We start from the raw sequence: 27191 nt of genomic DNA, 5'->3' as shown, positions 1-27191 counted from the left end.
CATTGAGAACTGACCAGTGCCCAAAATGTGTGAGAAAGGTTGAAATGCAGCATGCATTAAAATTCTGTTCCAGCAGCAGATCTGGTCTTGTGAATTACTCACATTGTGGTCTATAGATTTCAAATATCAGACGTTTTCATATAGCAATTTTATTTCAGTCTATTTATGAAAAAAAGAAAAAATAAATGCTGACTTTTCACACATTTACTGCTGATGTCCTGATAAATTGTTAGATTCTTGCCCATCTAAAAGCCAGATTTCTCTTTCCAGAATCAAATAAATAAATAAATAAAAAGAATGAGGGGTAGGAATGATGAAAATGCAGTGTGGATCTACGATAAGTGATTTTCCCTCACAAAATGTGGATGAGTCGCAAAACATGAAACACTATAGGAACACAATAAAACTAACAAATAAATATACCAATTAATCCATAATCTTTTATTTCAGTATTGGGTTTACTGATAACTGCTAAAAATAACTAGAAATATAAGCATAACTAAAAATTAAAAATTAAATAAATGAAATTAAAAAATAAATAAAAAAAATTAATTTAAACAAAAAAAATTTACAAAAAATAAAAAAATTACAAAACATCAAAACATTTGTTTTAGAAATATGTTATTAATAATAATAATAATAATAATAATATGTTTATAAGGCAGTATTTATGTATGTATTTATTTATTTATTTTCTTACTTTCTGGCATCTAGTTGTTTCACCCTTTAAAAAGTAGCGTATACTTGAATAAGCCTTAGCTACGAATTAGCATATTCATAAATGAGTAAACATCATTTGCATAAGGTGCAACAGCCAATGAGCATGAAGTCAGCTCCGCCCATCAGGAACGGGGAACTACTTCCTTCAGCAGGTGCGCTCGTGCTCAGGACAACTGCAAAACTTTGCGTAAAGACACTTTAGTCTCATGTTTTCTAGTCCTTAAAAAAAACATTGTTTATTTCAGTTAATTTCCCACGCCTGTTTACTGAGGTCGCGAGGACTTTCAACGAGGCCGGATTGATGTTTACTGACATGGTGTCCAAGTTGACATCGCTTCAGCAGGAGCTCCTGAGCGCGCTGTTGGACTCCGGGATCACTAAGGATGTGCTGGTCCAGGCGCTGGAGGATTTATGTCCGTGTCCTGCTGAATTCGGAATAAAAATGGAAAAACCCTTGTCCCCGGCGAGTGTCAACGGAGGCAGCGACAATGATTCCAAGCCGGTGTTTCTGACTCTGACCAGCGCGCAGGGTAAAGCGGGGAAACTGTCCGGGGATGAAGGCTCGGATGACGGGGACGACTTCGACACGCCGCCGATCCTGCGCGAGCTGCAGTCTCTCAACACCGAGGAGGCGGCGGAGCAGCGCGCGGAGGTCGAGCGCATGCTAGCGTGAGTTATTCTGATATAGATACTTGGCTTTTCAGTTCATTAACTAAATGGCGTCTTATTAAAATATTAAATGCAGATAATTCAGTACATGTGATTTATTTTTTAATTGCAGTAGCAGTAAAAAGAACAGTGCGCATTGCGCAACAATGAGCAGATCAATAAAATAACAGTGTGCCTAGTTCTTATTTCTAAGTAGAGTAGCTAATTACAATGTAACAAACCCTAGCGTAAAGTTTGACCTAGTGCACTGAAACCATTCAGTTTTATCCTATTATTTATTTGTTTGAACTATGAACTTTTTACTTCAAGCATTTCAAAGGGCACTGAACTTATACTATTTTATACATTTGATTATTCAATTATTATTATTATTATTTTTTTTTTTTTTATTTGATTATTCAATTATTATTATTATTATTATTATTTTTTTTACCTTACTTCGGTATTATTTTAATGGGCCTATTGTTTTAATTAGCCTAGTAGCTAAATTATGTAACTTTTTGTAAATTTGAGCAAAAATCGAAAAATCGTTCCTGTTTAAAAGTATAAGAAGATTTACGTAAAGTCAAAACGAAACCACGTGTAGTTGTTATTAATTTATTTCTATAAATCATCAACGGAAAGATACACAATGTCGTATGAATAGAGGGAAAAGATATCTAGTTATTCATTGTCCAAAGTTATAGTCTTAAATCAACATCCTCGAGCACTCTCTAATGTGAGGGGTTATTTCCCCAAACAAACATTAGCAGACATTTTCCTTTTTCGTTTAAGCGTATTAAAACGACCACAAGCGTTGTACTTGTATATGCGGAGTGCAGGTCAAAATTTATTTCACAAATATAGCCCAATTAAGAGTTTTATTAAGGCAATTTGTCGTCGTGTTGACGTAGGCTTATATTTTTAATTATACAAATGTCGCGTATAACATTATAACATGACTATTTCTTAATTATACATACACTAGTCTGTTAATCCCAAATGACTGTCGACTAGGCTGAGTATCGAGGGTAAAAGTCTCTTTTAGAAATTACATTTTTTTAAACCTTGAAGACTATTACTAATTAGACAGCATTAATTGTTAAATACTTTTGGAATATATTGGATGCTATTTTTATTTTTGAATTATTTTAAAAAGTCATTGCATGTAAATTTTTAATTGTAACATTTTATACGTTTGTACATTTTTTTTATTTACGTTTCGATATTTCAAAAACATACAGGCATCATTTTACACGAACAAATGACATAAACAGATCAAAATAATGCATAGTTCTTTGTGAATGCTCATGATAGCATTGGGTGCTGTGTTTGGCAGTGAGGACCCGTGGCGCGTGGCGCGCACCGTCAAAGGCTACATGCAGCAGCACAATATTCCTCAGCGCGAGGTGGTGGACGTGACGGGGCTCAATCAGTCGCACCTGTCGCAGCACCTGAATAAAGGCACGCCGATGAAGACGACCAAACGAGCCGCGCTTTACACCTGGTATGTCCAGAAACAGCGCGAAATCGAAAGACGTAAGTCAGCCTCATAACGCAATGTTCAAATCTTTACCATCTGTAAGATAAGTTTGTATCACTTTACAATAAAGTTTCATTTGTTACCATTAGTTAACATGAAAGAACAATGAAAAATAAAAGTGAAAAATGAAATTCTAATAGTTTAATTCTTATTCTTAGTTACAGCATTTACCAATACATCATTAAAATTAAATTAAAAAAGGGTATCTGTTAATATTATTTAATAGACGTCAGAATGAACAAAAAACAGCTGTAATTTTATTAACTATTTTTTTAAATGTAAACAACAATTAATAAATACTGAAACAAATGTATTGCTCATTGTTAGTTACTGTTAGTCAATGCATTAACTCATGGGACCTTATTGTAAAGTGTTACCTTTTTTTTTCTTAGAAGTATTTATTTAGACAATGCTTAAAATTAATTAATCTCTTTGCATTATATAGCCTAACAAAATATAATGCCAAGCAACCTTTATTTAATTTAAAGCTCTGTTCATTTTTGAAAGATTTGTTTGCATTTGGTTTTAATATTTTGTTATGCATATGTTGTTATATATTTTATGTATGTGCCTGTGTATTTGCAAAACATATTTCATATTTTATTATATTACATTTAAAGTACACTATTATAGATTCTTTTATAAATTATCAACCACATTTACTTATGTTTCATATTTTATTATTTAACATTTAAAGCACACTATTATAATTTCTATTATTAATTATCCACCACAGTTATTTAAAAAGCTACATAAAATCAGTATTAAAAGTCTATTTTGTGTATGCTTTTATTTTATCCATTTTTATGTCCGGTTGTTTCTCAGACTTTAGTTGTATAAAACAGACGCCACTCAGAAAAAGTAAAACATACTTATTCATTATTAGGAATATGTGTTAAATACTTTCTCTAAATAGCCTACATTAATGAAGGACACTTTCATTTTTGCCCAGGTCAGTATCATGTGAGCTCTGCTCTGTAAGCCCCATTATTGGATCCATTTTTACCCTTCTCAAAACTGCGCCTTCATTATGGACTTCCCCATCCAAACACTATCTATCATGATTCTGCCTTACTCTGCCCCAATCGTGTCCCCCTCTTATTTCCGCAGAGTTCGACCGTGTTCAGGGCTCTGACCTCAGTGACTCAGGCAGTCAGGATCAGGTCCTGTTTTTTTTCCCAGAATTCAATCATACCGGACACAGTTCGGGGGCAGCGGGAGGTTCTGGAGGACCAATCGGAGATGAAGGGGAGCCAGGCTCTAAAAGGATGAGACGAAACCGCTTCAAATGGGGTCCAGCATCTCAGGAGATACTCTACCAGGCTTATGAACGACAGAAGAACCCAAGCAAAGAAGAAAGAGAAGCACTGGTAGAGGAATGCAACAGGTAATGTTCTCTCTCTTGCCTTCCAGAGAATTTTTCTTATTTTAATGTATTATTTTATATATGTATTGCATTTTATTATATCAGTACAGTCACAAAAAAATTGATCTTTTGTGATTGCCAAGTTATATGATCTTGCACTTTGATAGGACAATTATTTATTTAGTTTTATTTATACTTATATATATCTTTTTTTTTTTATTTTGTATTTAGATGTCTTAAATGCATTAACATAAAAATGGAATGTACAAATACTAGTTCCTTATTTTTTGGGTTGCTTTCAGGGCAGAGTGTGTTCAGAGGGGTGTGTCGCCCTCTAAAGCTCATGGACTTGGATCTAACCTGGTCACGGAGGTTCGTGTGTACAACTGGTTTGCTAATCGGCGTAAGGAGGAAGCCTTCAGACAGAAGTTGGCTATGGATACGTATCCAACCCACAGCATGAACCCCCTGTTGTCCCATCCATCATCACATACCCAGCACCATCACAGCAGCTCAGATTCAAGTAAGATTTCACCACTGTGCAAATCCTCACAGGCTCTGTTTACACTTGATATTAATATCTGTCTTTGATGATCTGATGTCTATCAAGTATTATTTAAATACTATCATAGTTTTTATTAATATTTAAAATCAGCTTTTATTTTTGTATTTTCAGTTTTTTTTTTAATTTTTAATCATTTTGATATGTATTTTTGTCATTTTTACAATTTCTTTTTTAATATTACTATATAGGTTTAATTTATTTTTATTTCAGTTTTATTTATTTCCACTTAGTAATTTTAGTGCTTCAACTTAAACATTTCTGTTAATTGACAAGACAATGTTTATAATTTTCATTTAGTTTAATTTCTTCATCTAAAATTTACAGTTTATTATACTTTACTGCAGCTTTAGTTCAACTAACAAAAATGTTTTTAATAGTTTTTTTAGTTACTGGTAATTACAGCCGTATTTAACCAATATGAGTGCTTATATCAGGTGTAAACAGGGTCTCAGAAGCAGTAAGAGTGTGTGTGTTTGGTTGGAATTCCTCCGTCCCATTAGTGTGTGAACAAAACACACAGCCACACCTGCAGACACATGTGATACAGAAAGACATAAAATCTTTAGGGTCAAACCAGGGTCATGTCAAGGTTCGAGCTTTGTGTCTGAGAGGGTGTGCAGCACACATTCTGTCCCTCAGAAGATCGATAGCTAGTTGGAAAATATATTTTAAACCCATAAGGATCATGCAGTAGCTTAAAATGATCATATAATAAAATCAAAATGCTTTAGCTTAACTTTTGACGACTACAAAAGGACACTGTTCTGTTGAAAAGCTGTAAACTGTCAGCCTGTGAAATGGACCGAATTCCACAGAATGTTTGCGATTGGATTAATATTACGTCAAGAGAGTGAGTCAGAGAACAGCGTGTTTGCTCAACCTGTGTGTTCTGCTACAGTCACTGACCTCCAACTGTTCAAAAGCTCTTTGATTGTATTTGTTTGCCCAGAGCAAGAAAAGGCACAACATTTAGCATAATCCGTTTTGAGATATGTTTATGAGAATGCATTTAAGGAATAGACGGTCTGATAAAGGCCTTTCAATATTTGGACTGCAGACTCTTATCATTTTAGCTGCATTTACAACTACACAACTAGGTCAAATAAAGATAGACAGAATCAGGTCAGTATGTGCGACTAGCAGTTTTATTTTCTAGCCGTTTTCAGTATGAAGAACAACAAAATTAGCATTTTTTGTTGTGAAAGCATTAAATGTGCACAGCAGTACAGTTAAATAAAATATATGTTTCTTATGTTTTTTCAATGCAGAACTCAGGTATAGTCAACAAGGAACTAGTGAAGTCACTTCCTCGACGACCATCAGTCACCATGGCGGCAGCCAATCGGTATTGCAACAAGTGTCTCCGGGTAGTCTGGACCCCTGCCATGGCTTGCTATCGACAGATGCCAAAATGGTAAAGCAAAATCTGTTTTAGTGTCCAGATTATTGTGCAGTCACAATGTGCATGCTTTGACAAGTACGGGTCTACCAGCCCTTTTTTCGACCCGAAATAGCATGTAGTCGCAGAGATCAATGTACGTTTTACAGACATGATTTATAAAGTCGCCTTTATTTGAAAACTGACTCAACTAGGTCAAAGAGAACATTGATCTAGCATGTGCAGGCAGTGCCTTTATTCACTTTTATGGCTGATGTAAATTGCCCCCCCCACCCCCAATAAACATTTGTTATGGTATGGTATGTTATGTTAGTGCGCATTCACAGTCCAAAACAACGTTTTACACCAGAGGAAAGAATCATGCTCTAATTTGCAAAGTGTTGTGTACCTTATATGTATTTACATTGTGTGTATGCATGTGTGTTTGTGTGTGTCCAGATCTCAGTCTCTGGTGGAGTTTTGCCTCCTGTAAGCACTTTGACCAACATTCATAGTCTGTCTCAGTCATCTCATCATCATCATCATCATCATCAGCAAGCACAGAGCCTCATTATGAGCCTGGCTGCTCAAAGTGAGTGTATCACCATTTTATTTTCTCCTTCATATCTGACATCATTCTGGTTCTAAAACTGCGGTATGAATGTACACTGTAAAAAAAAAAAAACTGTTAAATTTACAGTAAATAAAAGGCAGTTGTAAAAAATATGGTTACAGTGTTTCAGGTATTACAACATTGGTGCCAACTTACAACGATATATATTATTTAGTGATGTAATGTTAATATACCAAGCTACTTGAACTACCAAAATCTTTTTTTTTAATCTGTACTGTTAAATGTACTGATAACAAATATAATAATAACAGTGGCAACACAGAAAGCCACATGATAAATCATCATGTGTTCATCATAGCCATAAAACCATATATACTCACATATATATGATGCACAGGACCATAGACAAAAACATCATCAGGGTAACATACGTCCCACTAAATGAATGTAATATACATTAAGAAAATCACAGAAAATGACACTAGTTATATAAAATATAATCATATGTGATCTGTCATGCAGGGACGTCTGGGAATGTCCTTTTACTGTTTATTTTTTTATTATTTAATGTAAATACATTTTTGTTGCAAATTTACCATGCACCCATGATGCACCATTTACCATTTTACATAGTAATACGGTAAAGCAACTTACAGTTAAACAGGTTTTACTGCATCTTTTTTACAGTTGATTACTACATTAATTTATCCTTACCCTACACTGTCAGAATGTCCTCATTCATTTTTTCTAAATAGTTATCAAATAGAGTTGCAAAAAACAATTCAAACAATTTCCCCAAACACTCCTCCCATAAGTCAGTCAAACTGACAGCCCCGCCCCCAAGCTGTGTTTGGTTGAGCCACTATTGCTGTGTTATAAACATGTTTAGAGCCAGCTACCTGAATGATAACACATCTGGTTTAATGACACAGACATTTAAAGGTCACTCTTTCGCCCCCTTGAGTTCTGAGGTGTGTGACCACCACAGTAAGGCAAGAACGTGTTTTTATGCATTGGTCACGAATTTGAGTTCATGTTTGTACACTTGCATAATCCAGTAAACAGACATCAGGCAGTCATAACAGAGTTCATTTACAGCTTCATTTTTAAGTCTTAAATAAACAACATTATAAATGGACTTAAAACGCTGTGTAGGTTGTGGCCCCCTTTTACTACAGGTGCTGGTCATATAATGAATATCATCAAAAAGTTGATTTATTTCACTAATTCCATTCAAAAAAGTGAAACTTGTATAAATTCATTCATTACACATGTGTAGGTTGTGGCACCCTTTTTAATTTGTTTACCCCTATTTCAACATATAATTTATAAAAAAACACATACAAAATAACAAAATTTTTATTGGTTTATTTTTATTGCAACATATAAATTGTTACAGAAACCCTCCCAAATACATACATACGCACACACACACACACACACACACACACACACACACACACACACACACACAAAAACAAACAAAAAAAAACACACACACACTTTTATACAGTAGAGAACAATCTATAAATACCTGATTTTTTTTCTGAAAAATGGAAAATCTTTATCGCTCAAAATTTAAAGGAATATTAGCTGTAGGTATACCACTGATTCAGTAACATGCTTGACAAAATTTCCAAGGCATTTCAATAAAAACCTTTATTTTGTGGAAAACAGTGATCAAAATTAGAGAACATTAACTACTGTAGCACGAAAGAAGATTGCAATTAAATTTTGGAGGGTTACAGCTGTCAGAAATTAGTAGGAAGTATAGAGGCCCTTGCTTTGAATGACTTCAGCACATCTTCAGCACATCTGCGACCGCAGGATATCATTAGTTTCTCACACTGCTCTTGTGTTGTCTTGGTCCACTCTTCTTCCAGTTTCTCCCATAGTTTGGTAACTGTAGTGGATTTCTTAGCCATAACTTTGTCACCAAGGACTTTCCAGAGATTTTCAATCAGGTTTAGATCAGGACTCTGGGCTGGTCATTTCATTATTTCAATGTTCTTGGCTTCAAGGAACTGCTTTACACATTTTGCAGTGTGACGAGGGCATTGTCTTGCAAGATAATTGCAGACTGATTGGGAGATGCTTGCAGCGAAGGAACCACATGTTGCTGAAGGAGGTTCAGATTAACATTTGCATTCAGCCTGCCATGTAGCTTTATAAGAAGCCCAACTCCTGCTGCACAAAACATGCCCCAATTCAAGGCACATCTTCCTCCACCTTTCACTGACTCCTTTACGCACTTCGGCTTCAGTCTTTCCCCAGATTGACGCAAAACAAAATGTTTCCTATCAGACCCAAATAAATTAAACTTGCTCTCATCACTAAAGTGAACTTTGGATCACTTCTCCTCTCTCCGCTTAGTTTCATTGTAAAGCTGCAATATTCTAGAAATCACAGATTTGGAATGACAAAATCATCTGGTCCCCCTCCCGTCGCAGGCTTTCAGTCACCAGAGTGGCCCGCCATCTTTGCAATCTCAGTGTAAATTGGAGGAATGCTACAAGTTAAATAGAGGTTGTCATATATTTAAAGGAAATTGGCACATGGTGCCAGATTAACACCAATAAGTTGGAGGTTTACCAAAATAAGAGGGAACATACAAAATGCATGTTGTTTTTTTAATTTAGTACTGACCTGAATAAAATATTTTACATAAAAGATGTTTACATATAGTCCACAAGAGAAAATAATAGTTGAATTTATAAAAACGACCCCATTCAAAAGTTAACATATTCTGGATTCTTTATACGGTGTTGTTACCTGGATGATCCACAACTGTTTTTTGTTTTTTTTAGATAGTTTTTCATGAGTCCCTTGTTTGTCCTGAACAGTTAAACTGCCCACTGCTCTTCAGAAAAAATCTTCAGGTCCTACAAATTCTATGGTTTCTCAGCATCTTTTGCGTATATTAACCCTTTCCAGTGACTCTATAAATTTGAGATCCATCTTTTCACACTGAGGACAGCTGAGGGATTTACATGCAACTATTACAAAAGGCTCAAACGCTCACTGATGCTTCAGAAGGAAACACGATGCATTAAAAGCTGGATGTGAAAAATACTACGGAAAGAAATGGGAAAATTCTGTTTAATCAGTTTGCAAACATTCAGTCTAGTTTTGGTTAACTATAAGAATCCTGATATATGCGTCATTTAAATAATATAAGTATCTATAAAGGATTATTATTATTTTAATTCTTGTAGAACGCTTTGACCCAAAAAGTTATGACTTTAACAGCGTTAATGTTTTTCTAGGTCTGACGTCTCCTCAGTCTCAGAGTGTGCCCGTCATCAACAGCGTGTCTAGACTCACAACCCTGCAGCCCATGCAGTTCCCTCAGAGCACCAGCCTGACACAGCTGACCACAGCTCACATCTCCCAGCAGCCCTTCACACAGTCACACAGTAAATACAATCGCTTCTTTGCTTATGACAGCAGAACATATTGTGATACTGAATAGCGATGTGCAAAACTCACATTTTGCATGTCTTTTTCAGTGTACTCTCCCAAACAAGAAGTTGGCCAGTTTTCCCATCCATCTCGATACGCGACCATGGACACCAGCACCATCACACACCTGGGCTCCGGCAAGCAGGTCAAACTTCAGTTTCCTGTACTTTTTATCCACCTCATGTTTGGCCATTTGTAACTTGAATGCGCGAGGCTTCCGTTGTCATTCGCTTCCAGTTATTTTAGCTGTACAAAAAAACTTGTTATGCTGCTTGATATTGCAAACTGGTTTTTATCATGTTATTTTTGACATATTAGCGTAATCATACTTGTGTTTAGCACAAATAGTTTTACCATTTACTGCACTGTTATTCTTCTAGTTATTATCTACAGCAGCTAATGAATCTTAAGTCTTGCACATTCACAGAAAATGCTAAATAAGGTGGATAGATTTTTATACAGATATTTCTCTCATAAACTGTGCATATCCGTATTGGTCATTATGATGTGTAATTGTTACTCTCTGTTGTCACTGCAGTGTCCTTTGCAGGCCTGGTGAACAAATGCACTGGAGTGAGAACTTCCTCGGCAGCTTAGCAACAGCAGTGCATGATATCTGCATTTCTTGGTTACTTTGGTAACCTGTCAGCATGGAGAAGCAACAGGAGCAGCACTGCCTCTGGATCTGCATCAAATGAAGACTAGTGATTGGTATATTATGCCTTTAAGCCATAATGGATGACAGAACAAAATGGCAGAACTTGCTAAGAAGATTATATACTGAGCCGAAGCTTTCACACCCATTGGTTTTAGGTGATGAAATCTTCAGTGATACTGTACATACAATTTAATAAGAAAATATGGATTGTTGTAAAATAAGGTCAACTTTTTAGGCAAAACAACAACAACAACAAAATAAGTCAGTCATTCACAGATACATTTTTTCCAAACACATATTTGAGATTTGAAGTGAATCCCATATTCTTAAAGAAAATCATCACATTACTATGTAATTAAAAAAAAAAAATTCACAACATCGAAAGGGTCTTTCCATTTCAATGCATGGACTTGCACATAAAAGTGATCCCAAAAGATGCTATAAATATAATTGCTTCTCAGGGATTGATTTCACACTACTCCAACGTACTTCACTGTAGAATATATATAAAGGGTTTGCTGTTTTTTATATATGTTTTGGAATCACCTCTTGGATCATATTTATATATGTGTAAATTGATAAATAATACATTTTTGAAGAATATATTTGGTTTCTGGTGCTCATTTTTATTAATTAAAAGACATTTTATTAAATATTTATTGCAGCCAAAAGTTTTGTCCGGTAATGTACTATAGCAGAAAGTAGGACCACACTTTGCATTGTAAATGTTTTCACACATTAATGGAAACTCAGAGGTGAGAAGGAGAGGTGGAGACTGAGATGGGCAATAAAAGGGTGTGTTTATGTTTTCCATGCCCCATTAGGTCTATTTCCCTTGTTGTCTCACTGTTCAAAGGGCATGCATGTAGCATCTGAGTTCACCTTTAGGAAGTTAACAGGTGAAGTCATTTCCTTTGCTCTTCTCACATGACTTCTCTAGCATGTGATAAAAGTTTTTTTCCATGGTAACTAAATTACCTAAACAAAGACCCTGGGGATTAATTAGGGGATGACTACGTAAGTAAACTCTACCAGTCTTTGACACTCAAGACACCACCACTGATTAATTTTCATAATTGAAATGGCAGTGGTTCTAAATTTTTACAAAGCCTATAGTTCAGAAAATAATTGGAAAATATGCAACATTTAGCACATGCAGTACTGGGTCGCTCCTTGTGCAAAGTAAAGATAAAGACTTGTTTGTTGCCCAAAACAAGAAGTTATAACATTTGAGATTGTTTGCTTTATGTAGGCAATTCAGTTTATTCTTATTGTTACAGAAGAAGATGACCATTGCAAATACTGTGGGGTTCTCAGTTTTTTTTTTTTTTTTAATTAACACTTTTATTCAGCAGGGATACATTAAATTGATAAAAAAGTTACATTAAAGACTTTTTAAGACATGCTGAACCTTCTATTTATTAAAGAATCCTCAAAAATACTAAGCTGCACAGCTGTTTTCAACACTGATAATAATGATTTTTTCTTAAACGCAGCCTTCGTGAACGTATCGTATTTATACTAATTATTTATATTATTTTGCAAATCAAAAAATAATTGTGAAATACAATGAATTAAAAGCACTGAAATATTTTAGATTATGCAATATAACGCTTCTAATAAAATATAATATATGCAAAATAATATGTAATTCAAATGATTTAAAAAGTGTATACATTTGAAGAACAATGAAGGAACAAAAAAGTGTTAAAGGGATACTCCATCCCAAAATGGCTGGGCGATATATCTAACGATATGCCCATGTCATTCCAAACCCGTCAAAGCTTCGTTCGTCTTCGGAACACAATTTAAGATATTTTGGATGAAAACAGGGAGTCTTGAGACTGTCCCATAGACTGCCAAATAAATAACAGTGTCAAGGTCCAAGAAAGTATGAAAAGCATCATCAGAATATTCCATCTGCCATCAGTGATTCAACCATAACGTTATGAAGCGACGAGAATACTTAGCGAATATGAAGAAAAACAAAAATAACGACTTTGTTCAACAGTTCCTCTCCTCTGTGTCTCTCCAAATCAGCGTAGTGCCATTTTGGCAATTCTGAGCAGTACGCAGATGGCATACACTCTTCTGTGTGAGCCACGCTAGGCCGATGCGCTGTTTGCTTTCAAACCAAAGTGTAAATACACGTAAAAAACGTATACTTGTGGTGCGGCTGATACAGAAGAGCATATGCCATCTGCGTACAGCAGAGGTACAAAGGTACAAAAGTACATTGATCTCAACAAGAAACATAAGTAACAAGTTAAAGCTTTCCATCACATTTTTCTGGAGATCCATGTCATCCTAAGTTTCTGAACTGTCTGTGTATGAACTAAATCAGCTTTGTTGTAATTGTAACGCATTAGCGATTAGCATAATAGTTTCTCCTGTAAAGTCCAGCAGAGGCAGCAGAGGACACATGCTGGGATGTGGACAATGGAGGACAATGTGTAGGCGTGGAGCAGTGAATGTGCAGACATGCCCTTCAGGACAGATCGGCAGAAGAGATCTTATGTCAGCTCCTGCTGTACACTCACTGGGGTCAAAGGTCAGAAAGACAGGAAACAGAAAAGCTGACTTTACTCCTGTAATCCTCCGCTCTCTTCCCACACTGCCATAGCTTAGTGTTAAAGGAATGTTCAGGATTCAAAACAAGTTGCTTTATCAACACATAACAACACACACACGTATGAATCAAACAATAAAAAACACTCTAGATATGAAAAACAAAACTAAAACTTTTGTGTTTTTTGTTACCACACTATTGTTCTTCTTCTGTACAAAAATGTGCTTTATTTGAGCTGTAAAGTTTCAGTGGTATTTTATGGTTCTATTGTTCTAATGAACTTTTGGTATATCATATCCCTTGTGAGAGAAGATCTCTCTATGTTAACAGACCATTTCTTGTATTTTTTTAGGTCTCATGCAAAAGTTCCAGCCTTGCCTGTCTTTACATGGTAATCACAGTGGGACTAATATGATGCTGGTCTGATAATATTGGAGAAAGGGCTATTATTACTTGACAATTTCCACCCCCTGTCTAGCTATTAGGGGGTCCAGTGTGTGGGCCAAACATCTGGCCACAGTGACCTCATACTGAGATCTCATTGACTTGTTCACTTGGACAGTTTCAAACATGCTGACAAAAGATATTGTTCAGTCATCAAACATTTTAAAGTAAGGTATGTATTATTTACAATATTTACAGGAATTATGCAAATAATTTGCAAAATCTTTATAAAAGTTTGGTGTCAGTAAAAAAAAAAAAAAGAAATGATAACTTTTATTTCGGAAGGACATACAGTATTAAACTGAGCAAGTGACAGTAATGATTCCTATTTCAAAAAACCCTGAAAAAAAAAAAGTTTAAAACTGTTTTTAACAGTTTTTATGTTATTGTAAGAAAAAAATAGTACTTGTAGTAATTGTTTGTTGAGCTGCAAATCATCATATTAGAATGAGTCTGAAGAATCATGTGACAATGAACACTAGAGTAATGATGCTGAAAGTATATAAAATATATTCAAGTTGACAACAGCTATTTCAAATTATATATATGTATGTTAAATTTAAAATTTAATAACATTTCACAATAATATTATTTCATGTATATTTGATCAAATAAATGTAGCCTTGGTGAACATTGCAGAATCAAGTACAGACCCTGAACAGTAGTGCATTCATTAATACATACAGTGCACAGTTTTCTAAATAAAATGCATAAAAGTCTACTTCACATGTAAAAAAAATAACAACAACTAATTTATATTGTGCAGTGCTTTTCCAACACATTTAACAGCTGATCAAACTGGACTGTGGGTCTTCAGCGATGTTTAGTCAATTTACTCCACCAAAAAAAAAAAATTTGTTGGAAGACTCTTAGCATACTATACCATATAGTTCTAATATCATCATGGAATTAAAAAATCTGATTTATGACCCTCTTTGACTTCTAAAGCCATTTTTAGCTTTTGCCAGAAGACCTTAGTATCTTCTCCAGGTTTGGGCCAACGGAGGTAGGTTCGTTTCTTCACCAGCTTCCTCATCCTGTGGTACGGAGAGAGCTGGTGTGTGGGGATGTCCTCCAGGAACACCAGAATCAGTACATCCTTCTGCTCATCAAAGAGTCTGAAACTCGCCACCTGGACCTCACTTGAACACCAGTTGCTCTTCAGGTAGTTCCTAGTGATCAGGCAGATGGTCTTGCGGCTACTGTATATGCCATCAATGATATTGTCTATTATTGGCCTTCCTGGTTCAAAGTCTCGGTGGTGAAGGCACAATCTCCAGTCCTGTTCTCCTTCTAATTTTGGAATAAGTTCCTCCATTACCCAAGGCTCATCTTTGGCATTGTAGGAAATGAAGGCGTCATACTGGAAAGTCGAACCGCTCTGCTTCTTCTTGTTGTCGTAAAGGAAGGCTATGAAGAGGTAGTATGCATAAACCACCTGAAAGCGCAGAAAATGCCAGACGAATGACAAGAGGAGGGTGAGAATTACCACAATACTGCTGCAAAGAAAGCAGATGAAGTCGATATTCAAGGTGCAGGATTCAGTGTTGAAGGCAGACAAGCTCATGCCTCGTAAGGAACTAGGATAGCTACACATGTACTTGTTCAAATAAAGCACCTGAGTAGAATTACTATTCTTGGCCCAGTCAATGAAGAATTCATTGGTACAGTCACAAGTGAACGTGTTTTTCCCCAAGTCGAGGACCTCTAGTCGAGGCAGTGACTGAATCAGAGTTTTGTTGATCGTGTCAATCTCATTTCCCGAAGCTTTTAAGGATAAAAGTCTGGAAAGATTTGCATTTAACAGGAAGTTCAGTGAGCGAAGCTGCGTTCTCGAAAGGATGAGTTTGGTTAGCCTCGAAATGGGGTGGAACAACTCAGCCGGGATCGAGTGGTCTTCAGACAGCGCATTCTTGGAGAGATCCAAAAACCAGAGCTGGGGGCTGAACTTGAATGTATCAGGATTCAGATGAGCAAGATTTATGTTTCCAGCGTAAAACATTTCCAAGGAGGACAAACCTTGAAGCAGATTTGAAGGTATTTTGCCAATTCCACGACGTTGACTGTGTAAGGCCAATACTCTAAGGTGCTTCAGGTCTTTAAAAGGAGGAAATTTCAACTGATCATCACTAAATGAAATGCTGTTGGTGTCCAAACCTAGACTTTTGAGGTTGGGCATGCCTGAGAACACATCCTGGTTTTTTGTTAATGTTTTAGCTGATATTTTGTTCGATGACAGCAATAGAGAGGTCAGGTTCTTCAGTCCTCCGAATGCATGGCTTTCGATCTCTGAAATCTGATTGTCTTGTAAGGATAAACTGTTCAGCTGTGACACATTTCTAAAAGTGTACTTTTCGATTTTGCTTAGCTTATTAAAAGTAAGTTGCAGCTCCACCAGGGAATGTGGCCCATTGCTGAAAGCATCACCGATCCTTAACAGATTGTTTGTTCCAAGCTTGAGGACCTCAAGGCTCTTCAGGTCCTTGAACAAACAAGATTTAATGATTGAGATTTTGTTACTGTACAAGTAAAGATTTTTCAACTGTGTTAAATTGGCAAAATCATTACAGGTGAGGGTGTCGATGCTGTTTCTACTGAGATCTATGAACTCAAGAGTGGAGAGCATTTGAAAGGAGTTTGTTATTTGAGTCAGTTTATTGATTTGCAGACGCAACGTTTTTAGTTGTGTAAATCCTATGAAGATACTAGGCCATAACCGGGATATTTCATTATCTCCTAAGTCTACTTCCGTCAGGTTAGAACAGGGATCAAACATGTGCTCTTCGAGGTGTTTTATTTTGTTTGCTTTTAGCCGTAAAACTTGTAACATTGGAGAACATGCGTTCAGCAGGAGGTCAGTCTTGTTCAACTCAACGTTTCCATTAAGCCTGATTTTATTCAACAAATTTTGGAAGCTCTGAAGCACATTAGCAGCATTCTGGGCTGAAATATGAACATCCATGAAGTATAGAGTTTTTACTGAGGAAAAGAATGTCTTTTCTGTGATGTTCCATGTCATAGTTCCATTTTGACCACAATAAGATAAATCAAGATGATTAAGAAATGGAAATATATTGTCAGTTAGCTGAAATGTTGCAAAAGGGTTTTTGGAAAGATCAAGTATTTTTAATGACAAGGGATTTGTTGACATTTCATATGACTTGAAAGCATCAAAATGGTTGCTTGCAATGTACAGTTCCTCCAAATATGGGGATGCAAGAACCGGCTTGATTTTCTCTATATAATGGAGATGGTTTTTTGTTAGGTTTAACACTTTTAAATTCTGAAGCGTGCTGAAAGCTGTCACGTCAATGTCTTTAATATAATTGTGATCCAGACGTAGCACCAGCAGGTTGGTTAGACCATGTAGCATACCTCTCGAGATTTCTCGTAGTCTGTTGCTGGCCAGATTGAGACGGGATAAGTTGGAAAGATTGTCAAGGGCACCCTCTTGAATCTGCGAGATCTTATTGTTGGATATGTTCAAGTCCTGCAAGTTTGACAAATGACTGAAGTCTCCAATTTGGATCTGTGCAAAGGCATTGAAGGAAATATCTAAAATCCGCGTATTTCTAGGTATCCACGGAATCCTGAAAAAGCCCATTTTGTAGCAAAGTACTTTCGGCTGGATGTCTTTTAAGGGAGTTCTGATTGTGCAGTTGTTCAAGGAAAATGCACTAGATGAGGAAATGAAGCTACAGACGGCAACATATAATGTGATTTGTTTCAGTGTTCCCATGTTTTTTCTTGATTCTTTTTACATGTCAAACTGGGAATCCACTGTATTCACCTTAACAAGTTCTTTTCTTTTCTTTTTAAAAATAAATTTTTATTTTGTGCCCTTTGCGCAGCCTTCCAGGAGTTTGACTTTGCATTTCCTACAAAAAAAAAAAAAAAAAAAAAAAAAAAAAAAACAATTATTCAAAAATTCTAAATAAAATAGGCAAAAATGTACTAAATAAAATTTTATTTTTAATACATTTATTTTATATATTTGTAACAATTAATAAAAAGAAGTTAATTATTGCATAGATAATTATAAGAAATTACAATGAAGTGAACTGAAACTCCAATCTATTAAATTAAAGTATATATATAAAAAAGGTGATTTTGTGATTACTGTAAAATGACAAGAAAGCTGATCCTCTCACAAAATAAACTTTGCAACACAACCTGCCATACTTCATTCCATCAACATGAACATGAGCAAAAGAATAATTTCAGTTTACTGCATTTTTACAACAGACAATGCATGGCAAAAAAAGCACTTTGCAAGATATTTGTTCAGAAAAATAAAAACAGTAACAGCTTCTTTATGTTACCACATCTAAAAGTTCTCAAGTAAAGTCATTTTCACTTCAGGAAATCCTCTGTATCAGGAAAACTATACCAAAAACATGCCAGTGTCTAATAAAAGTGTAGCCAATCAATGCGTTCATCCATTCCTATAAAGGTTAATACAGAATAGACTAAAATAAAATAGAATACTTACAATATTCCTATACCATAGTTGCTGATATACAGAAATGAAACATCTTACTCACTCACAAAGACTCATCTCTCACTTCCTCATGTAGTTCTTGTCTGCTAACCCTTGTCAGGCTGGTCTTGTTTTATGTTGTATAAGAGGAAGTGAAGTAATCTGAGGGAGAAACAAAGCAGAAGTCTAATTTAACACCTAGACCTAACCTGATTTTGCTCAGCTCTATTGCAATTTATTATAATTTATAAAGCGTTTATTATAATTTCATCATGTACAGCTATGTGTGATTCTGTGTTTTCTTATTGGATTGCTTTATATCCAGTATTGTCATGCAATGGTTCTGCCTTCATTCTTTATTATAGGTTTCAGTTCTCCTTTGAATGTGACTGATTTTAGTTACACAGACATTTTAGATTAATGATCTCACACCCATGAGAAGTATTTCTCTCTACTGCTCTATTTCCGTATGTCATAGGAAGAGTTTTATCTTAGTTAATGATTTATTGCTCTGGAATGTTGTGTTTAAACTCTCTATTGCTCATAGTGCTTCACTCACTTATATCAATAAATGATTTGAAAAAAAAAAAAAAATCTTATTCTTATTGCAACACGTGTTTTGTGTATTTGTTTTGTTGTCTGGCAACTTATGTTTCTCCAATATAGTAGAATTTAGACATGAAATGTGACTCCAATATTTAGGAAGAATAAAATAACAAAATGATTTTGTTAAAAGATGTTAAAAATAGTATTAAGTCCAAGACGTTCTTTAAAAAAATTATTGTGCATAAATTAAAAATGTCGACATTTATAAATATTGTTAATGTTATCCTTTATACGTTATAATAAGAACTCACGTTTTACAAATTAAAAAAAAAAAAAAAAAAAAAAAAAACAGCGCTCTCTAGTGCACCACAAAAATGATATTAAGGTGTAATAATCGAACGCCGAGAGCGTGCTGGTTATAAAGCCGAGATCGATTAGTCACGTCTTTACGTCTTATTTTGTTTCAATGGACGCCTTTGACTTGTTTAGAAAGCTTGGGTCTGGAGCAAAGTTTGATCTGAAAAGGTTTGCTAAAGATGCAGAGCGTTTTAAGGTAGGTTTTCATGCAAATTACATAAGAAGGTTAATGTATGTTAGTCTGTTGTTACGTAAAACGAAAGGAATACGTGAATTACTAACCTACGATGCTGCCACATGGCTAACATGTGTTTCCATCTCCCATTGAAAGTCCCTGGAAATGCTAATGCTAATCCGAGTAAACCCAAAATAACGCTAAAAGAGTGCATTCACAAGTAGTATGAGATAATAATCGATATTTACCAAGTTTTAAACCTCTTTAGTTTGGTTACTGTCTTTGCACAGCTAATAGAAACAGCAATTCTGGTTGCTACTGATGCTGCAAATAAACACATGCTTATGTTGTTATTATTAATTCTTGTGTGACTCCTCTCAGGTAGTGAAGTCTCAGAGCAAGGACAGCTCAAATCAGCTGGCTGGAGTCAGCTTTTTTGGCAAAGAGAACACATCTCTGGAGTCCAGACTAAGTGAAGATGACGGTGAAGAAGAGAAAGAAGTGAGTGATGAAGAGCAGGCCTCTGGGAAACGGAAACTTACTAAAGTGGATGAGCCCGTGAAGACAGCACTGAAGAAAAAGAAAGGAGCTAAGACAAAATCTGAAGGTGAGTCGTCTTCTCTCAGTCTCTTCTGATCGCTAGCAATTCAGCGTTTAAGGTTTTCAAGCCGTTCTTTCTCCTTACTGTTGTGAAACAGATGCAGAGCCTGAGAAGAGCGAGGGAGAGGGGATCCAGTGGATGTCATCTCAAGACAAGGTGAAAGACCCCAAGAAGGAGTCTAAAGACACGCCCTCCTTGAAAAGACTAAAGCAGCTTCATCAGGAGAAGGTACAAAGAGTTGTTATTGCTTTTCACACCGCTTTTCATTTTGATTGGTTAATCACAGTTGAATATTCATGTAATATTAATCACATAAAAAGATCTAGGGATGATAACAATTCTGCCCGATTCTAATAATAATTTTCTATGTTATGGCCGTCATTAAAATTCTGTATTTTTATGAAAAATAAAAACTAAAAACTAAAAAGCTAAAATCTGTTATTAAATGCTGTCATTGAATTTAGTACGTTAATGTACCGTGGATATTTATCTTGAGATTTGCTATTAGTAAACATGGTTATTGTATTTTAAGTGTTTTTATTAATTAGCTTAAATTTAGTTTCTAGATTAACAAAAAGTTAACCTAGAGGAAATGTAAACGATTAAATGTCCCATATATACAGATACTGATAAATTAGTCAATAACTGACGTGGTATTTGGATAATTTGCATTACGACAATTTTACAATTTTCACTTGCATTTATATGGCGATATGGATCTAATTTCAACTTAGGGGGGGAAAAAAATGGGTTTCCTTATAATATATTGATCATGTGTTTTAGGTGAATCGGATACGGCACCAAAACCGGATTAACGTGCACGGGACAGACATTCCAGATCCTGTTTCCACTTTTGAGGAGCTGCAGAAGGAGTATGATCTGGACCCACGAATCATTCAAAACATCAAGGAGGCGGGTTTCCAAACCCCCACACCCATACAGATGCAGGCCGTTCCTCTCATGATGCATGTATGGCATGTTTCAGTTGCATCAGATATAAATGTATTTGGTTTCCTGATCTTCTCTAAAGTGTTTTAATTCCATGGATCTGCTTGTTTTAGAAAAGGGAGATCCTGGCATCTGCTCCGACAGGCTCCGGTAAAACTATGGCCTTCTGTCTGCCTCTGCTGGCCCACCTTCGCCAGCCCCTTAATAAGGGTTTCAGGGCCCTCATCATCTCCCCCACCAGAGAGCTCGCCACTCAGGTAAACTTCAGCCCACCTCAGGCTAATTATGGATGTAGACCACATCAAATTATCGATACATACATTACAAACAAAACAAATTAAATTACAATACAGCATAGCAATAAAGACTTTCACAATACTCACATATATATACTCAAACAGACATAATCAATCTGCCACAAGGATCACACTACAAATATCAAAGATTATAAACAAAGAAAAAAAAACCGGCAAAAAAATAATTCAGTACCAAAGACAGCAAAGAAATTTGGTGTGTATGTTATGTATATTTGTGCATAAACACACGTTTTAAGATTTTTTTTTTTTTTTAAATAAATGATAAATTTGATTCAGTAAGGATGCATTAAATTGATCAAAAATGACAGTAAGTAGATTTATAATGTTGCAAAAAATTCTATTTCAAATAAATTGTTTTCTTATGAACATTTCGTTCATCAAAGAATCCTGAAAACAGCATATAATCAGTATTGCCATCACAGGAAAATTTTTTAAAATATTATGGCATTTTAAAATATATTCAAATAGAAATCAGTTGTTTTAAAAAGATTAAAAATACAGTTAATGCAAAGGTGGACTGAAAATAACAAGTACGGAAGTTGCTTTGAGATCCTGAAATGTTTAGTTTTATTTTGTTGCTAATGTGTGTTTGCAAGAATTGTGGAATTAAAAAAAGGAAGGAAGTGATTCACTGTCTTAACACTTTTGTTTTCCAGATATATTGGTGACGACTCCTAACAGATTGATATATTTACTAAATCAAGACCCTCCTGCTATCAACTTAAGCAGGTGAGTGATTTGCAAAAGTTTTGTAAAATCTCAAATCTGAAAATTTCTCGTATTAATAATTATGTGTAGATTTATTATAATAGAGCTTCAAGAATATGTTCACCATCATACACAAGAAATCGGTAGCTTGTGGCTCCAGTGTAAATATGTCTTTACTGTCTGTAGTGTGGAGTGGCTGGTGGTGGATGAATCTGATAAGCTCTTTGAGGAAGGAAAGACAGGTTTCAGAGAGCAGCTTGCTACTATCTTCTTGGCCTGTACTTCTCCAAAAATCCGCCGGGTTCTCTTCAGTGCAACCTTTGCCACAGATGTAGAGCAATGGTGTAAACTGAACCTAGACAACCTCGTCTGTGTCAACATTGGACCCAGGTATGGAAACACTCTTTTCATGTGAACGAGCTGAAGATTACTTCTTAATTTGTAGCATAAAATTATTGCTTGTAAAAACAGCAATAGGATAGCATACATCTCTAAATTAATTAAGTTTTATAAATTTAGCTTAAATTTTAATTACTTTTTAAATTAAATATTTTTTAATTGAAATTAAAATAAATTTACCTGACTGTCTTCTTCTTCAGGAACTCTGCAGCTGAGACTGTGGAGCAGCAGCTTCTGTTTGTGGGTTCAGAAAATGGAAAGCTACTTGCTATGAGAAACCTTATAAAGCAGGTCAGTGAAGTCCTCACAGTCATTCTGATGACAAAATATAATTTCTTAATGGCAAAAAAGAAAAATCCAGGATTTCATTATTCAGATGCCTCATAAGGAGAAGTTTGTTTTTAGCACTGAAACGGTCATTTCCTTTCAGGGATTTCTGCCACCCGTGTTGGTGTTTGTTCAGTCCATCGACCGTGCCCGAGAGCTGTTCCATGAGCTGGTGTATGAGGGAATAAACGTGGATGTGATCCATGCGGATCGCACACAACAGCAGGTTAATAAAAGAACCAGATCATTGTTAACATAACACCATTAATCATTCATTCAAGTTCATTCAAGTTTTGAGGATGTAAAGTTGCTAAAAATCTAATTGGCTCTAAACATTCAAAATTATTCAAACCCCATAAGCAGAGTTTTGTAGAGAATATTGTATTGTTTATAACCTCCAAAGAACGTTAACTCAAAGTGCGTACAAGCTTCTGAGACCTCACTACTGGAGTTTTGGCCCATTCATCAGTTAAAAAAAAGCTTCCAGATCACTGATAATCTTTGATTTTCATGTTGCCTTTGCTTTCTTCAAATTCTAAAAATATTTTAATGACATTTAAATCTGGAACAGGCCACTCATTCTGTGACCAATCCCAAGCTTCAGTAGATTTGAATGAGTGCTTTTGGATGATTGTCCTGTTGGAAAGTCCAATAATCATGAGCTTTAGTCTGTTCACCGAAAACATCACGATCTTTATCAAAATGGACTGATATTTCAAAGAATCCATGATATCTTTTATACAGTCAAGATTTCCACTTCCTGCAACAGCAAAGCATCCCCAGAACAAGTGTTAGTTTGACCATGGAGATAGTGTTCTTCTGCTCATAAGCTTTGGCTTTTTTGCCAAGTCATACCACTGATTAATGGGTCCAAAAAGTTTCAGTTTGGTCACATCACTCAATAAAGTATTGTTCCAGAATTTCACAGGTCTATCCAAATTCTTTTTAAGCATATTCAAGTTGGACTTTTGTCCTTCTTAGTAAAGAATGGTGTCCCGACATGAACACCATGCTCGTTTAGGGTTCTCCTTTCACCCTACCATACAAATAAGTGACTGTAAAACAACAATGTTGAATTATGATGTAGCTGTATTGCAAAAAAAAATTGTATAACTCAAAAGTATAACATGTTATATTGACAGTATCACTTTTAATATGCCACTAAACTGTTACAGGAAAACCGGATCTTCAGAAAAGCTTACAATTGTAAATTATTACAGTCTCTAGGGGTTGAATTGAATTTGTATTTATGTGTGTGTATAAATATGTGTACAGTATGTATAAGAGTGTAATATTTGTGGAATGTTATATTATAGTATTATGTTATTTTTAATTTTTTTCAGTGTTCTAACTGGTCTTTCTTTGTCTCTCTCATTAGAGGGACAATGTTGTGAGCAGCTTCCGTTCGGGGAAGATCTGGGTGCTGATCTGCACTGCTCTCCTGGCCCGTGGGATTGACTTCAAGGGCATCAACCTTGTTATCAACTATGACTTCCCTACCACTGCTGTGGAATACATCCACCGGATCGGTTAGTCCATTGTAGCTTATCATCATAGAGTGGACAATTAATGTTGTCTACTTTTATTATACTAAGCTTGGTGTTTTATTTTCTCTATAGGGCGAACTGGAAGAGCAGGACACAAAGGAAAGGCAATAACTTTCTTCACAGAGGATGACAAACCTCTCCTTCGCAGGTAATACCAGCACTTTACAGCTAGTCATAATTGCATTGGGATTATTTTCTGCCCTTGAGACAAATAATTGACCATATGCACGGGGCATTTTTTAGAACTTCTGCATTAAGATATGCCAGCTCGTAAGCTTCCAGTGAAGCGTCATTTGATGTTGTGGTGTATGTATAGGAAGAGACCCATGAGACACTCACAGAAATCTCTCCTGCCTCGTTTTTGTCAGAAACTGTGAAAAAAATAATTGCAACACCATAAATAATGATAGCGGCATTAAAGGAGCTAACTTTAGCCTCATAGCACTGAAAGCAAACATGCAAATTGTGCAAAGCCACACCCCCTGAATGCATATATGCTCACAGACAACATTACTACAATACATCGTGCTGTACAAAGTCTCATGTCATTTCAAAAATAAATAAATAATTAAGCCCAGACACCAACATCGTAGAAGGGTAAATTATTTAAATACTTAACTACAAATGAAATAAGTTAATTATTAATGGTATAACAATTAAATAATAATGCATTAAGTATTTTAAAATATTTTTAGAATTAATTAAAAAACTACTTTTTCAATTTTATCTTGCTAAATGCATTCAGCCAGCAGACTTGTTGCTGCTGTAGTTTTGTTACTCTAAACTGTGTGTCTGAATCTTTTTTTGACATTGGCTCGTCAGATGTATTGTTCCATCTGTTGCTTCATCACGTCAATCATAGCAATCACGTTTGGTCCTCTTAGACAAACAAAACCTTTCTTCAAATTAAAAATAACAAAGGGCACTCCCCTTATAGCACAGTTTATGTTTTTACACTTGACTGGAAATGACTGAGCTGGCTTATCTAATACCAGGAAAGTAACCACATAGAGTCAATTGCATGAGCTCCTACTCACTTATTTTTTGTTATGGATCAGCATTGCTACCGTCATAAAGAAGGCTGGATGTCCTGTCCCTGACTACATGATCGGGTTAAAGAAAATCAAAAGGTGAGGTTACTCGGTTATATTATGTAAGTGGTGTTATTCCATAGTTTGCTTGTTCATAACTGTAGTTTGGAGAAAAAGTCTATCATGTTTAGATGTTTAAAATGCTTTCTGGAGACTATTGTTGCCATCAAATGTCACAATGTAAGACCTCTAATTTTTCTCCCTACAGCAAATTGAAACGCCAGCTTGTAGCAAAACCACCCAGACGGTCAACTATTCGCACGACTCCACGCATTCTTTTTGAGAAAAAGCCCGGCAAGAGAATAAGGTTTGTTCCTCATCCCAGTGTGTAGATAGCTGGACAAGTTTGTTTTAGCCTCACAGAATTTAAAGAACTGACCAGAATCTCATTGTTTCCAGGTTTTCATTGATAATTAATTTATAGTTTTAATACCTAGCATTTTATATTCTTTAACTGTTTTGTATTACAATATTGAATTAATTATAATGGCGGTTTCTGATCTTAGTTTAGTGTATGACTTCACATTTTCACTGTTGTTTTTCAGGAAAAAAAGAAAAGCCGCAGCACAGGAAGCAAAAGGCGAAGCATCAGAAGTCATTTCTAACAGCTGATGTGACCCATAGAGAGAGTTGTACAGACTGCCACTTTTTTTCTATCCACATTATTGTCTCTAATAAAGTGAATGTTGACCAGTCTGTGTGAAGATCTCATTATGACAGTCAACAGATGGAACAGAGCTTGTTAGTGCTGTTCCAGTTTACATTACATAAAACATTACCATCATAAACTGAAAGAGGGTCTCTTCAATGAATCATTTTTATCAAATGCAATAAGCTTTTAAACACTGGTGCAGGTCAGCCTCATAATGTTAGTCTCTGGTTTACATACCTGAAAGAAACTGTTGCGGCTCAGAGACTTTAATTTTCTAATCTTGTTATTGTATCATATGCATGATATGTTGCATTTAAAGCATCAAGTATTTTTTTTGTGATCTCACCTGAATGCTGTTTGAAGAGATCCCAGAACAGCCAATCTGAATATACTGGATGTTTAGGGCAAAAGAGTTTTCATAACATTCCCAGGGCCATTTGGACCCAGTGGAACATAAGCTTATAAAACAGCCATAACATAATATTTCTCTACCAAAACCACTATGTATGTAATCAGTAACTTATCAATAAGTGAATGCGCAAACATTAAAAAAAAAAATTGAGTGCTATTTGTTGTCACAGTGTTATGAGCATGTTATTACTACATTTACCTGTTTTTATATAAAAAATTAGAAGTTGTTTGTTTTATATAAACTGCTCTGTTGGATGAAAAATCTGTATTTTTGAACATAACTTTGTTAAATTTAGAAAAACCATCTGAGTACTTGAAGAAAGAAGAAGCCTCAGTTTATACCCTGGTCAAAATGGACCAGAAAGGTGTAAGAATGTGTTTATAAAAATTGTTTATATCTCTTTAAAAAACTAAAAAAACTAGTCTTGGCTGATTTACAAATTGTGGTTTCCATACTAATAACTACCGAATAAAATGGGTATTTCCTTGGTTATAAGGAAAGTCCCTACAAGAGGGTGTAGCAAGATAGTATGCCAGTATTGTGACATTATGTCTTGTCTTAAAACCACATACTCTCATACCCTACTAACCTAACAACCATACATCAAAACTAAACATATAAAATTAAAACATTAAAATGATTCAAACTACAAATCTTCAATTATCCCTTTATCTTTACAATCTTTACAAGCTAATCGTGCATAG

At 35.4% G+C, this 27191-nt stretch overlaps 3 protein-coding genes across 6 annotated transcripts; 2 read left to right on the top strand and 1 right to left on the bottom strand.

Annotated features, from left to right (window-relative positions):
* The first annotated feature begins 862 nt into the window (after positions 1-862).
* LOC109109624 (hepatocyte nuclear factor 1-beta-B) lies at positions 863-11517 on the top strand. 2 transcript variants are annotated; one of them, XM_042711154.1, is made up of 9 exons: positions 863-1389; positions 2708-2907; positions 4094-4298; positions 4580-4800; positions 6111-6256; positions 6680-6812; positions 10061-10210; positions 10304-10401; positions 10795-11517. In XM_042711154.1, exons 1-9 carry the CDS (start codon positions 1022-1024, stop codon positions 10813-10815), a joined length of 1542 nt encoding a protein of 513 aa, XP_042567088.1. In that variant the 5' UTR covers positions 863-1021; the 3' UTR covers positions 10816-11517. The 2 variants fall into 2 exon arrangements, with proteins under 2 accessions (XP_042567088.1, XP_042567087.1); XM_042711153.1 differs by having other exon boundaries at positions 864-1389; positions 4022-4298.
* A 2670-nt stretch (positions 11518-14187) lies between these two features.
* Positions 14188-22704, bottom strand: tlr22 (toll-like receptor 22). 3 transcript variants are annotated; one of them, XM_042711150.1, is made up of 3 exons: positions 22639-22704; positions 18420-18569; positions 14188-17805 (listed from the first exon to the last, which is right to left on the bottom strand). In XM_042711150.1, the coding sequence occupies exon 3, from the start codon at positions 17664-17666 to the stop codon at positions 14829-14831; it is 2838 nt and encodes a 945-aa protein (XP_042567084.1). In that variant the 5' UTR covers positions 17667-17805; positions 18420-18569; positions 22639-22704; the 3' UTR covers positions 14188-14828. The 3 variants fall into 3 exon arrangements, with proteins under 3 accessions (XP_042567084.1, XP_042567083.1, XP_042567085.1); XM_042711149.1 differs by having other exon boundaries at positions 18472-18569; XM_042711151.1 differs by having other exon boundaries at positions 18476-18569.
* LOC109109623 (probable ATP-dependent RNA helicase DDX52) lies at positions 19347-26119 on the top strand. Its single transcript, XM_042711510.1, has 15 exons — positions 19347-19506; positions 19867-20092; positions 20184-20314; positions 20870-21055; positions 21148-21345; positions 21457-21544; positions 22008-22080; positions 22246-22449; positions 22659-22749; positions 22889-23011; positions 24164-24314; positions 24405-24480; positions 25391-25462; positions 25632-25730; positions 25969-26119. The coding sequence occupies exons 1-15, from the start codon at positions 19420-19422 to the stop codon at positions 26033-26035; spliced, it is 1872 nt and encodes a 623-aa protein (XP_042567444.1). The 5' UTR covers positions 19347-19419; the 3' UTR covers positions 26036-26119.
* The last annotated feature ends 1072 nt before the right edge of the window (positions 26120-27191 follow it).

Source organism: Cyprinus carpio, chromosome A21, assembly GCF_018340385.1.
Source record: "Cyprinus carpio isolate SPL01 chromosome A21, ASM1834038v1, whole genome shotgun sequence".
Classification (NCBI taxonomy): Eukaryota; Metazoa; Chordata; class Actinopteri; order Cypriniformes; family Cyprinidae; genus Cyprinus; species Cyprinus carpio.
The sequence above is the reverse complement of the archived record's forward strand: the minus strand, read 5'-3'. Positions and strand labels throughout refer to the sequence as shown.